General features: G+C 40.9%; 1 protein-coding gene across 2 annotated transcripts in view; it reads right to left on the bottom strand.

Annotated features, from left to right (window-relative positions):
- ehmt1b (euchromatic histone-lysine N-methyltransferase 1b) overlaps positions 1-16,235 on the bottom strand; it is a 117,677-nt gene that overhangs the window by 7,465 nt on the left and 93,977 nt on the right. For both annotated transcript variants that reach the window (XM_063211052.1, XM_063211053.1), the window contains exons 22-25: positions 14,134-14,211; positions 2,236-2,351; positions 1,850-1,936; positions 51-129 (exon numbers count right to left, since the gene is read on the bottom strand). In XM_063211052.1, coding sequence (XP_063067122.1) covers positions 51-129; positions 1,850-1,936; positions 2,236-2,351; positions 14,134-14,211 — 360 coding nt within the window. The remainder of the gene's footprint in view (positions 1-50; positions 130-1,849; positions 1,937-2,235; positions 2,352-14,133; positions 14,212-16,235) is intronic.

Here is a 16,235-nt window from a genome sequence, read left to right as displayed (position 1 = left end):
ATGTTATGACAAGGGCTTAAATGATAAGTGGTCTGGTCATAGGTCAATACCTTGTTGTCCAGGCTGAACAAGTAACAGTCATTTTCCCTCACATTGGCCTCTGCGTCGGAGATTATTTCCCCAACATACCTGTGCAGGTTAAAGAGCATGGTGAAAATTGGACAAGTATGCCAACAAGTCAAATTTATTTGCACAGTGCATTTGATACAAACAGGCAGCCCAATGTGCTTCACAAAAAATAAAAACATGAGAACACCCCTGAGAAAACAAGAACAAAGAAATAAATGAGAGTACAAACCCCAACTCCATAGAAGTTGGGACACAAGGTAAATTGTGAATAATAACAAAATACTGCCATTTTCAAAACATCTGATTCTTTCATTAGATGGAGAACGGCACAAAGAAAACATATCAGCCATCAAAACTGATTAAAATTATTGTTTTGAGGGATATTCATGAATATGTAAAAACAACACGTCTCAAAAGAGTTGGGATGTTGACAATAAAAGGCAGCAAATGTCGAGGAAGACTAAAAACAAAACAAAAGACAACACTACATTAACCGATGAGATGATTTTATATAAAAAGCAGTGTTAATTCCTATCTTGGACATGATTTCACCAGCTTAAATGGTGGGTGTATTCCTGGCCATGTTTTGCGATGTTTTCCTTTCTGTAGTGCTTAAAGTGTGACAGGTCTTGATCAAAAGCCCGCCATTTTATCACCTGCTGGTCCTTATGATGGAGTTAAACTGTTAAAACATAGCAGAGAACGCAATTTGTCCTTACTATGTGGAAGTAATTGAAGATCTCCCTTCAACATATAATGCATGAGTGCCTTTTCATGCTGTTTAAAACACTTTTATATCACTCAGCACTGTATTTAACTCTACAGATGAGTGAGAACAACTTAACCAATGCACTACTGCACCCCCATGCCATCATGGAGGCTGACTAGAAGTTAGCACTAACACAAGTTGGATGGTCCTTTTTCACTGTAGCCCAGGATGTGCAAGACTATTATTTTCAAAAAGAATTGACTTCTGCAACTTCTGCTGACTTCTGTAAGCAAAGGACAGTTTCCCATGTCTTCTAGTCTAAGTGAGCTTGGGTGCGTAGGAGAATGTTAAACCCCTCCATCATTTGCACACATGGTCTTAACATGGCCAATTTTCAATAGCTGTAATTCTTGGAGTGCTAGAGTGAGACTACATCCAATATATTTTGTCATGAACCTATAAAATGATTTTAATGACAAAAATATGTCTTATATACACTCAATCATGGTAAATCAAAGGGAATTAAGAAATGTATGTAATAACTATGGTAATTATTCCCTCTGCATCTTTAATTCTGAGTGACTTAGCCTCTCTGTGATGGTCTTACACCAGGACACTTATATTGTTCATCAGTACAATTAATTTTGAAATGTTCTTCTTTGTTGTTTTATCTTATTTGGATGTTAATTACATTTCAGTGATTTCTGTCACAGCTTCTTTGAGACGTGTTGCAGTTATCAAATTAGAAATGAGTACATATGTCCCCCAAAACAATATTTTTTCTCAGTTTTAACACTTAATATGTTGTCTTTGCACTATTCTCCATCTAATGAATGGATTGAATGTTTTGAAAATGGCAGTATTCTGATTTTATTCACAGTGTACCAAATGTCCCAACTTCACCGGAGTTGGGGTTTGTACAAAAATAAATCACACAATAAGTTAAAATCACAATAAAAAAATGAAACAACTGTATTGTTACAGGCAGATGAGGGATGCGACTAAAATACAACCGTGGCATAAAACATAAATAAAGTGTGCATGTGAGTGGCGAACACACAGGTTACTCACTCGCATACGAATGTGCCCTGTGGAATATCCTGCATAGTCCTCACACCCCACCCCATCAGGCGCGTCTTGAAGAGCTGCAAACGCATCCTGAGGAATAGGAAGGAAAGAAAGAAAGAAAGAAAGAAAGAAAGACAGAAAGAAGGTAAGCTAGATAGATACATAGACATGCCATTGCCTTTCAGTTTTATTTTGTTCATACCTTATATCCATTCTTGGTTATGTTTCATTTTGTGATTTTAAATAAAATTCTGCACAAAATTCAGTTGTTTCATAATCATGATTGACGGTAATAATCGTGATTTCAATTTTCACCCAATTAATCATGATTCATAATTTCTTCCATAATCGTACAGACCTACTGTGAGGCCTCTTTAAGTAAACGTTACCGTAGTCCGTTCTGCACCACGCGATTCTTGCAAGTCCTCCAACAAGAGCAGGCATGATTGCACTCGAAGATGAGTGGAGGCTCTTCCGTAGAGAACTCTGGGAGTAACCGGCCCTCCTGAAAGAAAAAAAAGAAAGAAAAAAAACCTCTGAAGTGGTTGGTGCACATAATAGAATGATTAAAACAATATAAGGTAAAGTTGTCAAGTCAGTTAAGGACTTGCAGTCCATCTCTGGGTCTTAATAAAAGGGCTTTTCATGGCTGAAATGACCTGACAGCCTTAAAATGAAGAGGAAAGATTATTTGCCTTTGCAACGGAATTCTCTTTTCTGATTGGCTGATGGGAGGACCAATAATTCAGTGGAACCAGTGAATCAATCAAAAATACTTAAATAGCACATTCTCATACATAATTGCCATTCAATGTGCTCAGAGTAGAGAAAAAGAAAAGAGAAGAAAAATAAACTATATTGTGATACAGGAAGAAGATAATTAACTACAGTTAGGGCCAGAAATATTTGGACAGCAACACAATTATCATCCCTTTCCACCCTATACCCCACCACAATGGATTTGAAAAAAAAAACCCCCCAAAAAAGCTGTGCATTAACTGTAGACACTTCGCGTTAATGTGAGGGTGTTAACATCGAAATCACATTAACAGGAATGAAATAGCAACGTTTTTTGTGTGTGTTGCCCACATTTCAAGGGATCAAAAGTAATTGGACAGTAGGCTGCTCAGCTATTCTCCAGTCAGATGTGTGTTATTCCCTTACTACACCACCACCAAGATGCCAATGCAAGGACTTAGAGTTCATTTGAAGTGTTCCATTTGCATTTCCATATATTTTTACGGAATGTCCATGAGATCCAAAGTCCACCTGTCACCATCAGTGATGCAAGCCATCATAAGGTTGGAAAAAATCAAAACAAACCCATTTGAGAGATGTTGAAACATTGGATATAATTAATTCAAGCGTTCAGAATGTTGGAAAAAATAAATACCAGAGCAACACCAAATTACCTGGCAGGCATGAAAACAAATGCTGTGGATCAGTGCTTCCCAAACTTTTTCACATGACGTACCCCTTGGAGCACTTCATGTCCATCCGCGTACCCGAATCCCACCCCCCCCCCCAAAAAAAAAAAAAAACAACAACTGTAGAGCTCTGCATCTGTTTAAGAGGGTGTGTGACAGGAGCTCTTGTGACTGAAATCCAGGTTAATGTGAGTCGTCTGCTCTGTTAGTTTTCAGGCTTGTCAAAAGCAACACAAATAAAAGCAGAGGGAGGAATACGCTTTCGAAAGTAGGCATAGGTTTTTTTTTCGTTCTCCTGCACCGTCAGCAATATTGACGGCTGATGATCAGCATGCACAATTGTAACGAAGATGGACTTCACAGATTTCCTCAAGACACTCCGTTATTGAGTGCTGTAGCATTGTTGTGAAGGGTACTTGCAGAATAATGCTCAGAAATTATATCATTTTTGGTGCTCTTGTGAATATAAGACGACAAGCTTGTTATTTACAAAGCACCACGTCGCCTATAGAACGGAGCACACCACCTATTCACACTCTTCCCTTCAGGGAAAAGGTACCGCAGTATCCCAAGCAACACCACACGCTCTAGGGACAGTACCTACCCACAAGCCATCCGTCACTTAAATACGCACTAGCACTTTACAGCTACTCCACTACCTGGCCTTCCTACCTCCTTGTTACTTTGCACAATGCTACTACTGATCTGTACATACCATGCACTTTAAATATTCCATTGCACTTTTCTACGTCTCCAATGTTTTGTATGCCATTTTATTATGCCGTTTTATTTATTTTTGTAACTTACCCCCCTGTTTTTCTTTCATACCCCCCCAGTTTAGTGTCTTTTGTTGTGTTGTTGTGTGAGCACACCAAGTAACATTCCTAACAACTGTATTTTTATACTGTTGATATGGCTAAATAAACTTGAACTTGACTTGAACTTGAACTTGGAGGTCTCAGCTGTCAATCAATACCGTCCACACAGGCAGAGAGAGAGAGAGAGAGAGAGAGAGAGAGAGAGAGAGAGAGGGAGAGAGAGAGAGGGAGAGGGAGAGGGAGAGAGGGAGAGGGAGAGGGAGAGAGTAGTTTTCCAATTTAGGCTACAGCTTTCCAACACGGTTGCTCTGCTTGTATTCATGTTCCGTGTTCCTTGCCCATTTGACCGCGCCAGGTTAAACGAAAGTGATTTGACGACACGGTCACAAAGCCATAGTGCTCCTATCCAGCCATAGCCCAATTTGCGGCCAGGCACGCACGCAGCATTCACAATGAAGGATGGAAATGACTCCTTTGGTGTGGACAAGACAATTTTTGGTCTCAGTCATTAAGTGTTGTGGTATCGTTGTGAATGATGGTTGCCGAATTAGGTTAAGCTTTGGCACTATTTTCTCCGTGAATATCAGATGACCTTTAGAATTTAAAGGCGTCTATTTTTAGACCACCACGTAACCGAGCCATCAATGAAAATGTGCACAAACGTCCATAAAATGACAGCCAATACATTTTCAAATAAGATCTGCGACCGATTTCAGCATTTCAATTCGGAGGGAAAACGTTGCCTTCTGTAGCTTACGCGCACAAGTCAAACAACAATGTGGTCCGTACATGCCAGCAAGCAGGGCTTTAGAAAAAAAACGTCTTGATGTAGGAGCCCTACACTCGCCTCCAAAAGAGTTGTCGCCTATCCATCTGTTTGGAATAACCAATCACTTGGCTTCAGAAGTCACTCATATGAAAGCTACAACCCTCCCGAATGAAAATGTATGTACAAAAATAAATTTCATGCACCAACGAAAGATTGACCCTTTATTGAACACAGACAGGGCAGATTTTCACAAGACAAAAGTTTTGTCGCCTATCGAACATAATGTGAAAATGAACAGATAAGTCACTTCAAAACACTTCAAATACGCAGATTGGGTGTCATACTTAATCACTGAATCACTCTCACCTCTCCAGAAAATCAACTTTGGACTTAGGTGTATGTTTAAGGTCATTGTAATCATGGAAAGCAACACAATGAAAATCAATGGAGTTCAATGACAGATGGTGACATATTCGCTATTCGTAGAGCAATACATGTTTAACTTCATGATGTAATCAATGATAAAAGCCCTCAAACACCTGCAGCATGCATGCAGCTCCTCATAAGAGCTGTATCTGTACCATGTTTCACGTTATGCACCATTTCTCTTTTTTCATATTCTTTATCTCCAACACCATATAGTTTTGATGCTATCAGTTCTAAAATGGTTGATCTTGGGATCTTGACTTCAGAGTATGAGTCCCATTAGCCTTCATTTTTGTCAGAATTAGGCCTGACATACTCTTGGCTGGCTTTTTTTGAGACAGGACAGTGGGAGAGACTTCTTTGGTGTTAAAGGTGAAGAATTTGGAATAAATACATGGTGCCTAAAGTCAAACATGGGAGGGATACAGCTCTTATTTGGAGCTGCATGCATGCTGCTGGTGTGTGAGGGCTTTTATCATTGATTACATCATGAAGTTAAACATGTATTGCTCTACGAATAGCAAATATGTCACCATCTCTCATTGAACTCCATTGATTTTCATTGTGTTGCTTTCCATGATTACAATGACCCTAAACATACACCTAAGGCCAAAGTTGATTTTCTGGAGAGGTGAGAGTGATTCAGTGATTAAGTATGACACCCGATCTGCGTATTTGACATGTTTTGAAGTGACTTATCTGCTCATTTTCACATTATGTTCGATAGGCGACAAAACTTTTGTCTTGTGAAAATCTGCCCTGTTTGTGGTCATTAAAGGGTCAATCTTTCTTTGGTGCATGAAATGTATTTTTGTACATTCATTTTCATTCGAGAGGGTTGTAGCTTTCATATGAGTGACTTCTGAAGCTAAGTGATTAATTGAAAGTCAGGTTATTAGCTGTTATTCCAAACAGATGGGTAGGCGACAACTCTTTTGGAGGCGAGTGTATACTTGGCGTAATGTAGATGACTGTTATGAAGTGTTCATTATATATTTATGTAGGATAGCTAATTTTTAAGATGTAGGCCTGTTGGGTAGCCTATGCCAGACTAGGCCTACATTTTTCCCTCCTATGACCATGCGAGCAGCTGCGCAATGAGAACATGGCGTTTCCTACATTCGCATTTATTAGATTTTTTTCTTCACCTACAACTGTGTACATGTATAATAACGTGCTGGGACTGATTGCCATGTTACTTCTTTGCCATTTGATTTTTTTTTCCTGCAATTTTTTCTTTTAAATTCCAAATCTTCTCCCGTACCCCTTGCAATGACGTGGCGTACTCCTAGGGGTACACGTACCCTAGTTTGGGAAACACTGCTGTGGATGACAGACAATATTCTGTATCTGGTGAACAAAAACCCATCTCCCAACAGTTGGCCAGACATAGAACAGTGCCCAGGTGAACGGTGGATACATGTCCAAGGCAACAATCAAGAAAAAGACCAAACACCAAATTGAGGATAGCTGAGCATAAAACTGCTATACGCACAAATAACACCACATATGCTATGGCAAGACCTTACATGGAAGCCAAGCATGGATCACCGGCCTCGCTTAAGTTCTGGGGCATTGAACGGGTTGTTTCTCCACCTAGAGGTGGTGACGTCATTAAGAAACTTTTGCGCAGAGAGGCGCTTTGGATTTTTACATTAAATACGCTTGAACCCTCTGGCCTCAATGAGGAGCTGAGTCTATCCTGCGTTTTGTAAAGTTTGAGCAAGTTTATCACAATATGAAGTTCGGATCATTTATACCTTTTTTACAGAGGCCTCTATGACTAATAAGTATCCACCTAGCCTTCTAAAATGGCATTCCATGTACATATATTTTTTCGGTAACACTTTATTTTAGGGATACATCTATTAGCACTAACACATACAATATTAATGCCTGTGCAAGTAATGTGTAAGGCATGTACTAAGCAAAATCAGACAGTTGTTAAGCATGTATTCACAAATGTCTTGTTCATGCCCAATTAGGGATTTATTACTGATATGACCTTAGTAAGGGCCAGTAAGCCTATAATTCTATTTATTAGTAAGAAGTAAGTTGCAGAATACAACGTGTATAAGCTCCCGACACACTGTGTGAACAAACCCTAAACAGTGTGAAAACAGAGGTGGAATAAGGGTCCCTATTCTAAAGTGATGCATTGCTAAGCCCAGGTGGCTTAGGGCCCCTGCACTACCAAGGTCCCCCTCATTACCTAGGGCCCCCACACCACCCATGCCCGCACTACCTAGCCCCCCTGATCAGCAAAGTGTAAGGGTATATAAAATATCTATTTCTTAATCAGTGGAGACATCTGTCAATCTCTTGCTCTTATCAATGCAAAAGAGGTAACAGGAGCCATTATATAGCAAGGATTGAACGTATACTTGTCAATGACGGTGGGTTGGTGAGATGTAATTTTTTTCATGTACCACTGAGTTTTAATTGTAAAAACCCCAAAATAAATGCAGAACATTAGAATAATAGTTTGAAACGAAATTAAAATATTATTTTTTGCTAATTAAGTTAATATAATGTTTGAGAACATTAGCTCCAAAAAGTGCAGTGCATGATGGGTACGCAATCTAGGCCTACAGACAACCTACCCGGCTCTGAGTCTACGTCCTTAGGTCCTCCCCCCACTCGTGCAATTTAGTTGTTATCCAAACAATTTGCCATGTACGTAACAACATAAATATTATCATTGCTGCATTGGCCATGCATTGCATTTCTGACAAAGGGCATACCCATCATGCACTGCACTTCTTGGAGCTGAGTTTCTCAAACATTAACTTATTTATCACAAAGGAATAGCTTCGTTTCGCTTCCAAACTATTGCTCATCGTTATATTCTGCATTTATTGTAGGGTTTTTACCATTAAATAATTGGTGTATGAAAAAATTACATCTCACCAACCCACCATCATTGAGAAGTTTACGTCCAATCCATGCTATATAATGCTTCCTGTTGCCCTTTCCTGTACTGAGTGAAATAACTAATGCTTAAGAGTGTAAGAGCTTATCCAACCCTGCATCAGTCAAGTTAGAATTCTAACTTGACTGATGCAGGGTTGGATAAGCTCTTACACTTTGCTTCCCAAGGGGGGCTGGGTAGAGTGGGGGCCCTAGGTAGTGTGGGGGCCCTAAGCCATGTGGGCTGAGCAATGCCTCACTTTAGAATAGGGACCCTTATTCCACATCTGTTTTCACACTGTTCAGGGTTTGTTCACACAGTGTACCAGGAGCTTATACACATTGTATTCTGCCCCTTACTGCTTACTCATAAATATAAATCTAAGTCTACTAGGACCTTACTAAGGTTGTATTGGTAATAAATCCCATATTGTGCATGAACAAGACATTTGCGAATAAATGTCTAACAACTGTCTGATTTTGCATTGTACATGCCTTACAAGTTACTTACACAGGCATTAATATTGTATGTATTAGTGCTAATAGATGTATCCCTAAAATGAAGTGTTACCATTTTTTCTTGTATTTTCTTATTCTGTATTTATATGGACTTTTCACTTGTGTAATGTTTTTTTCTTTGTAAATAGTTTTCCCTGGGTGTGGACTTAAGTGAGTAACTGATGAGAAGGACCAATCGCCTATTGCCACACCGCATAGGCCTGCACCTGTCAAATCAGGGGATACCAGATAACTGGGTTCCTCTCTCTTCAGTACTCATGGACTCTGATGAAGATGGCACATGTTGGGCACTTTAATTAAAAAGAAAAGCATCCCAGCTGAGCTGCTCCGGTGTCTTCTCTTCGTTCATATTTACAATATGTTTAGGGCCTAAGCCATAGTGACTTATAAACTTTTAGTCTATAGGACACGTGTACCTTAGTCGCGCATAGAATGTTCATTTGGAATGCCAATGGCATGTAGCAAAGCGTCTATCTTGCTCACTAGATTTTGGTACCGTTGCCATGGTTCCTACAGCTTTGCAGACAGTAATAAATGAAAAAAATACCTCCCCTAACAGCAGATAAGCAGGATAACTGCCTTCAATGTCGGCTGGTTCCATGAAGTTAATGTCTTGGTGAGGCAACTGCATCTCCGTGCTGCGCACATCGCTGGAGCTCCAAGCCCATGCCTCTCCATTAATTTTGTGGAACCAGTCACCACGTTGGCCGTTATCCCTTACTTAATTGACTCAGTCATGTTAAGCAATTGGCTTCCAATGACAACGTAAAGGTGCACTGTGTAAGATGGTGGCACAGTGTGGCTAGAGTAGGTATTGCAACTACAGATGTTGTCACTTCAATCTGCTCACGTCATTACCTCACCGCGGAAAGCTTACCGTGGTCATTACACCCTGTGGTCATTCGGAGTATAGCACTGCTTTTGCAAAGCAGAGTAATCTGCTTCAGTGTAGCTCATGGTACTGTACGTTGATCCCTCCCTCAGTTTTAGTAGGCTAAAAGTGGAACGAGTCAGCCGATTGCACGTTGCACGTAACATTGGGCATTTGATAATAACACAAGCATGAGCCCTAAACAAGACCGCCAGTCGACGGTGTTTTGCTTTTATTATTCTGTCCTGCATTCACCGTCTCAATTCCGCCCCCTAACTTATAAGTGATGACTGTTAATTATTTCTGCACTACAGCAGTTACATTTTTTGTTCATCTTGGTCTCTTCAGATCACACGACATGGTTCCAGTGATCCATATCCTTGGTCTGTTCATCTCTCTTGAGACCAAGATAAACAAATTTGCTTTAGATGGTGTCAAGCATGTGTGGTGGTAAACAAGTGACTGAGTTTTACAAAAAAAGTGTATCCTCTCAATAGCCTAGCAGGGTAGTGGGACTGACATGGTTTGGGGATGCATGAACGCTGTCAACATTGGCAATCTGAAATACACCTAAAAGAAACATGCATGTCAACATGCACTGTGACTACTGAAGCAGATCATGATATTCTCCATAGGATTGTATTCAAATCTCACACCAATCTATTTAAGCCAGATGCAGACTCAAAATGTAAAAGTTCAATGCAAAGAAAGGTTGAAACGCACACTGATGACCTCCCTTTTCATCCCTTTTCATTTCGTTTCATTTCGAGACGATTCGAGCCAACACAGCCCCTTCTCTACCGGATTTTAATCTGGGGTGTACTCACTTTTGTGAGTACATGTTCAAACATTAATGGCTGTATTTAGTTTTTTTCTGAGTGAACAAGAAATTTAAGCGGTTAAATAAGTTGTTAAAAGGTCACTAATCATTGTGTCAAAGTGAAATTTCTGTAATGCTTTCCTATGAAAAGATAAACTCAAAAATCTGCAAAAACTGTGAGGGGTGTATTCACTTTCGTGATATACTTTATTATTCCATCCGCAACCGCTTTTCAGAATCTCTCATCCGCCCGCCCTAACGTTTTTTTCTCCAATTTTCAAAACCGAATCCGCCCGCCATCCGCCTATTACTTTAAAGTATTTAAGATGCCTCTATTATAGGCATAGGCCTATCTATCATCTTTTTCAAGCAATGCGTCTCATTTAGGCCTACATCTTACCAGCCTATGTTCTTAAAAAAATCTCTAACTTATAGTGATTCCAAACTTGTCTCCACCCATCGCACAACGTGGCAGTTGAAACGTCTGTAGCCTATGCTTAAATGCTGCCTAAACTGGCACAGTTTAAATGCCTCCTCTCCAAACAGCACAATCGAAACTATTGGCTATCTAGTTTGCGAGTTTGGCTGGTATCCAAAAAGACGAGTCAATTGGCATTAAAGTCTTGCGAAGAGAGCAAAGAGTTACGTCGCGCGCGTGTGTGTGTGGGCGAGAGAGGGAGAGAGAGAGCGAGAGGCGCTTCCCCGCAGAAAGAGCAAGGCGATGTCTCCAAATATTAGACAAATGCAGCTTATTTTAGTTAAGTAGACATCAGGGAAGTATATTGCTTAATAGCAACGCCGACCTGATTGGTTCATATTGCTCTGAATAGCCACTGAAGGCTAGGCTATATTTTAATGGGTTTACGCGCGCGAGGTCATCTAACTGTGGTCACACCAGGTGCTATTACGAGAGGAAAACTATAGCACTTTGGCAAACATTAAAGTCAGTTTAAGCCATGCATATGATGAACCAGTTTTCTTGTTTGAAAAAACACACTTCCCGGCGCGCAGGGTGCAGGCATTTTTGACGGACCCAGATGAAATCGCATGCACGGAACTCCATGATTATGAGATGACATCGCATATATTTCCCAGCGCATATCACCGTAGCCTACAGTGAGACATTGTTCTTATGAAGCTGGCGGGAGACATGCATCCACAGTTGAAGGAATGTGCCATGATTTTGCGCTCACCCAGGCTCAAACACAATTCCTTAATGGCAAATAGGCTACCCACTGTTGCATCAAACTTATAGGTGACAGTCGTGAGCTCCGAAAGATGCTCATCTATTCGAAAATAAATAACAGCCTACTTATAGGATCACACAATTTAATTAGGCATGTTGTTATCTGCTGAATCGGTGCGCGCTGGTGAATATGAGCATATTAATATGCCGTCAGCGTCGTCCAAAATATTCCATATGGTAATAAATGTTGCCTACACATTTGCGCTTCTTCACCACTCTGTGCTATGGTTATCTTGCTTAATAAAATAACGCTGGTATGATGCGTCCTGGTCAGATGATATGAACAAGAGAGAGAGAGAGAGAGAGAGAGAGATATCATATATATAATTTTTTTTCTAAGTCCTTCTGGATTATGGGTTCTTGGGTCCTTGTGGGTCTCTCAATACAAACGTGAACATGCGCTACCACGTGGTAAAGCGTATAGCGAGCGCTCCCAAGTGCCACCTGGCGGTTGTTTGGGTACACTGCAGCTAGGCCCGGTAAGTGACGTGATAGATGACGTGTCATTGCCGCGTCGAAGGGTGTGCCTTGTATGGGGACCATCTGTATGTAGCTCATTGAAACTGTGCTGTCTACGCCATTACTTTGACCAAGATATTATATATATGTTGTAAGAAACATTGTTGTCCCATTTCAGCACCCATTCTCTTGTGTTCTTCAACTGTGTGACAGACTACTTTTTCTGTAAAATATCTCAATAAACTTCTGAGTTCAATGTTCCACTGATTTTAGCAAACTGACAAGGGCCTGAGGCAGCAAGGTAGCTGCATATTATGATGCTCCCGCCACCATACTCAAAAGAAGAGATAAGGTTTTGGTGAAGGTGTGGTTCTCCAGTTCTCCTCCAAACATGACATTGTGTACTCCCCTAAACAATTCAACTTTTGTGTCAACTTTGGTCTACAGAGTATTTAGCAGTCTGTGAAGCATATTAATGCTTTTTCGCAAACCTCAAAGGTGCAGCAATATTTTTTTGACAGAAACCATTATTTTTAGATTGGCAGAATGAACATTTGGTTATTCTTGGTTACATCTCCATTTTTAGAATGGCTTCATAACAATGAAATACATATTCTGTAATAGCCCAGCTTTTGCTGGGTCCAGGACAAAGTAATCTGAAAGGGCCCCCTACCCAATACATACAATGTAATGGGGACCCAATTCCGGGCCCCCTGTCTCCCTGGGCCCGGGAAAACATATGCATTTGTCCCCCTCTGTCAGCGGGCCTGGCTGCTAGAAAGACTGTTACAGGGCATTGGCTGCAGCCAGATATACCCACTATAACAGAATGGACTGATATAGTCGAGGAGATTTATTTGATGGAAAAGATCACTTTTGCACGTAGATTGCAAATGGGGAGGTTTGGGGAGCTGTGGGCAGAGTGGGAGAGTCGAGGATGATGCGGGGTGAATGATGTTGTGTGGTATATTCTTTCTTTTTTTTGTCTTAGTGTTTGTTTTTTGTTTGTTTCTCACTGTTCAATAAAAAAGAATAAAAAACTATTGCCAAATTTAATCTTTTCATTAGTATTTTCTGAATAATAAAGTAGTATTTACTAGTATGACCAACGGACAGCGAGTTTTGTAGCTAAAAATGGTCTATTTCTGGAATTTCAAAATGGTGGACGATGGAGAAATTCCCCCTTTACATGTATGAAAAGTGCAATTTTCTCAGTCAGAATTTGATGGTGGTGGTATTTGTTAAAAGGTAACATTTGTGAATGGGCAGCATGGATTCTGGAAATTAACTACTAAAAATATATACACGGTGCACATTTTAAGATCTAGATTAAACCCACCGTTGAGTGTTATTGAAATTTCTAGACTACAACAAAGCAAACTGGATGAAACAAGTTTAATCTAGTGCAAATTGATCAAAGTGGTAAATAGAGATGCACCGGATCCTGATTTTTAGGATCCTGCCGGATACCGGATCCACTGCTTAAGATCCTGCCGGATCCGGAACCGGATACCGGATCCTACGAAAGGGTTGAAAGACATAGCCAACTCGCACACGTGGGCCCTTTGTATTACGTTGGCGCAAACTATTTTTAAGACTCATTGGCTTACTGCCACACTGCCTTCAACGGCAGCTTCCAAAGGGCTTTCACTTCATGCAGCGATTGGGGTTGAGAAAGACTGACTGAAAAGCCTAGGCTACGTAAAAAGTAGAGATGCCCCAGATCCTGATTTTTAAGTAACTGCCAGATACCGGATCCACTGCTTAAGATCCTGCCGGATCCAGATAGTCTGAAAAACCCTATTATCCTACCGGATCTTGGATCCTGTACATCTCTAGTGGTAAAGAGGTAACAATAGCGGTCCAAGTGCAATATGACAGTGTTGTGACATTTACGCTGGAGGTAGAGTACCACTGTTACGTACACTTGCCTCATCTTGGCCTTGTGATGACATCATGACAACAGCATTGTATTTCAATATCTCGCAAAAGCGATTCTTGTTGTACTGACTAGTCACTTACCTTGTCATACCAACATCTCAGACTGAGTTGCCCACACATACAGTTGGTTGAGGAGCAGTCATCTTTGCACACACAATACTGCAGGAAACAAAACACAGACAGAAGGTGGTGGTATTGGCATCTTGTTATAATACACTAAACCACTTGTGTGAAAAAAAAACTATCACATTTTTCCCCCTTAAGAATTCTGCTGTTTTTGCCTAAACTTCCATATTTTTCATATGATCAATGGAATTCCACAAGAATCCCACACTCTGCTGATTATGTGGGCACCACTTATGTGGTTCTGTGACAGTCCTACCCTGAAAGACAAGCCTTAAGCCCAGTGTACATCGAAGGCGAACTAAGCGACCTGCACGGCGGAAGTCATTGTTTCTCTATGGAGGGAAGGCGAATAAAGCTACCAGAGCGAATTCGAATTCGGGAGCGAAGCTTCTTGAGTGATCAGAGCGAAATTTGACGATTAAATTCAAGCTAATCTTAAGCGAATTCGCTATGACGCGGTTCGGCGAAAACCAATTGGAATGTTCATATCGACGAATGTCCCAGGCTGTCAAGACAGAGCCGTTATGTGATTAGCTGAATCAAACATGTCAGTGCAGCGTCCAGAGCGAATAAAACGAATTCATGGCGAAACTTCTTCAACCACCCCAGCTACCTGGGTCGCGTAGGTAGCGCCTGATGTACACGGGCCATTAGAAGAGAAGTGGGCAGGTCCTGTTTTACGCAGCTTCGTGTTGGCACATTTTCTTTGAATGACTGCAGCTCCCGCTAGAAACTCCATTCAAAGACTGAATGATAGTCCACAGTCCAGGTTTTCAAATGAGCCATATGGCTCATCCAGGGACAGTGAAATTTCAGATTTGCTCAACAATACCTTTTCGTCCCATTATCAGGCTTCTAGCTCAAAAGGTTCTTATACAGTAAGACCTTAATTTTTTTGGGTGCATTTTGACTAACTAAAAATGGTACAAAAAGACACTACGCAAAACACATGTGCATATCCACACATAATTGTCTTGGGAAAGGTCATATATAGCTGTAACTAGATCTCCTTTGACAAACAGCTTCAGTAGACCTGTGAATAAGTCTCAAATGTGTTTCCAAGGCTAAATGTTAAGCTGCTGAAATGTAACAATTTCCAGTGGGTCTTCATGACCGCATTTCAGAAAAAAAAGATGTTCCAGTCCCTGTAAGTTCTTGGCAATACATCACAAAATCTTTGACACTTACGGGGGATCCTACAGAGTCTGAACTTCCAAATAGTAACAGTCACTTCATGATAGGTCAAAGTATGCGGAAACAGCAACCATTTAATTAGATGTTGTGCATAACCTCAAAAAACTCAAAAATAGCCCTGAAGCTTAAAGATGTCCTCTCATCGTTATTTCATTAATACTGCTGTGTTCCCCATTGTTATTGAATGCGTTACGCATTGGTCCTGTTTTTTTAAAAAAAAAGTTCGGGTTGCTATGTTTCAAGCCGTTTCTGCAAGCTAGCAAGGTGGCTTGTGGACAAACGAGAGGGTGTTCAGGGTTTCTTGTGGATATGCGTCTCTGATTGGCTCCCTCCTCCTGCTCTGATGAGAGAAATAATGGATTACAGACTCTCCATTTCCCCGGGTGGTACTGCACTATATGGGTGCCAACGGAGGCGTTCAGGCTCCATACAGGGCTGTGCCCTTACGACAGCGACCCCTAGGCGAACTGCAGGCATGGATCGACCAGAGTGGGCAGGCATCTGTATATCTGAGAGTAGCACCCAGCTGATAGCTAAGCTAAGCTAGGTTTCGGACCACCAGGCGTTGCTTGTTTTGAAAACAAGCAGAAAAAAATTACTCGACATGTTTTTAGAAAAATGGGTCGACATAAACCTTTGTGGGCAACGCCTTTTTTTGATGTGACGCAACACAGAAAGGCTTTCATGATTCGCTCGTGGCTCTGCATTGTTTATGTCAATTGGGAAACACCGGGAAACACAGCCAGGCAAGGTGACTCACCATTATGAGGCCTTGCATGTGAGTTTAACTTGGGGTGACCGTCCGATTTTCAAAAGGAATGAGTAAAACTGTTTTTTTATCGGAAGTTGGCCTTTAAGAGTTA

This window comes from Engraulis encrasicolus, chromosome 11, assembly GCF_034702125.1.
Source record: "Engraulis encrasicolus isolate BLACKSEA-1 chromosome 11, IST_EnEncr_1.0, whole genome shotgun sequence".
Taxonomy (NCBI): Eukaryota; Metazoa; Chordata; class Actinopteri; order Clupeiformes; family Engraulidae; genus Engraulis; species Engraulis encrasicolus.
This window is presented reverse-complemented; position numbering and strand designations above follow the sequence as displayed.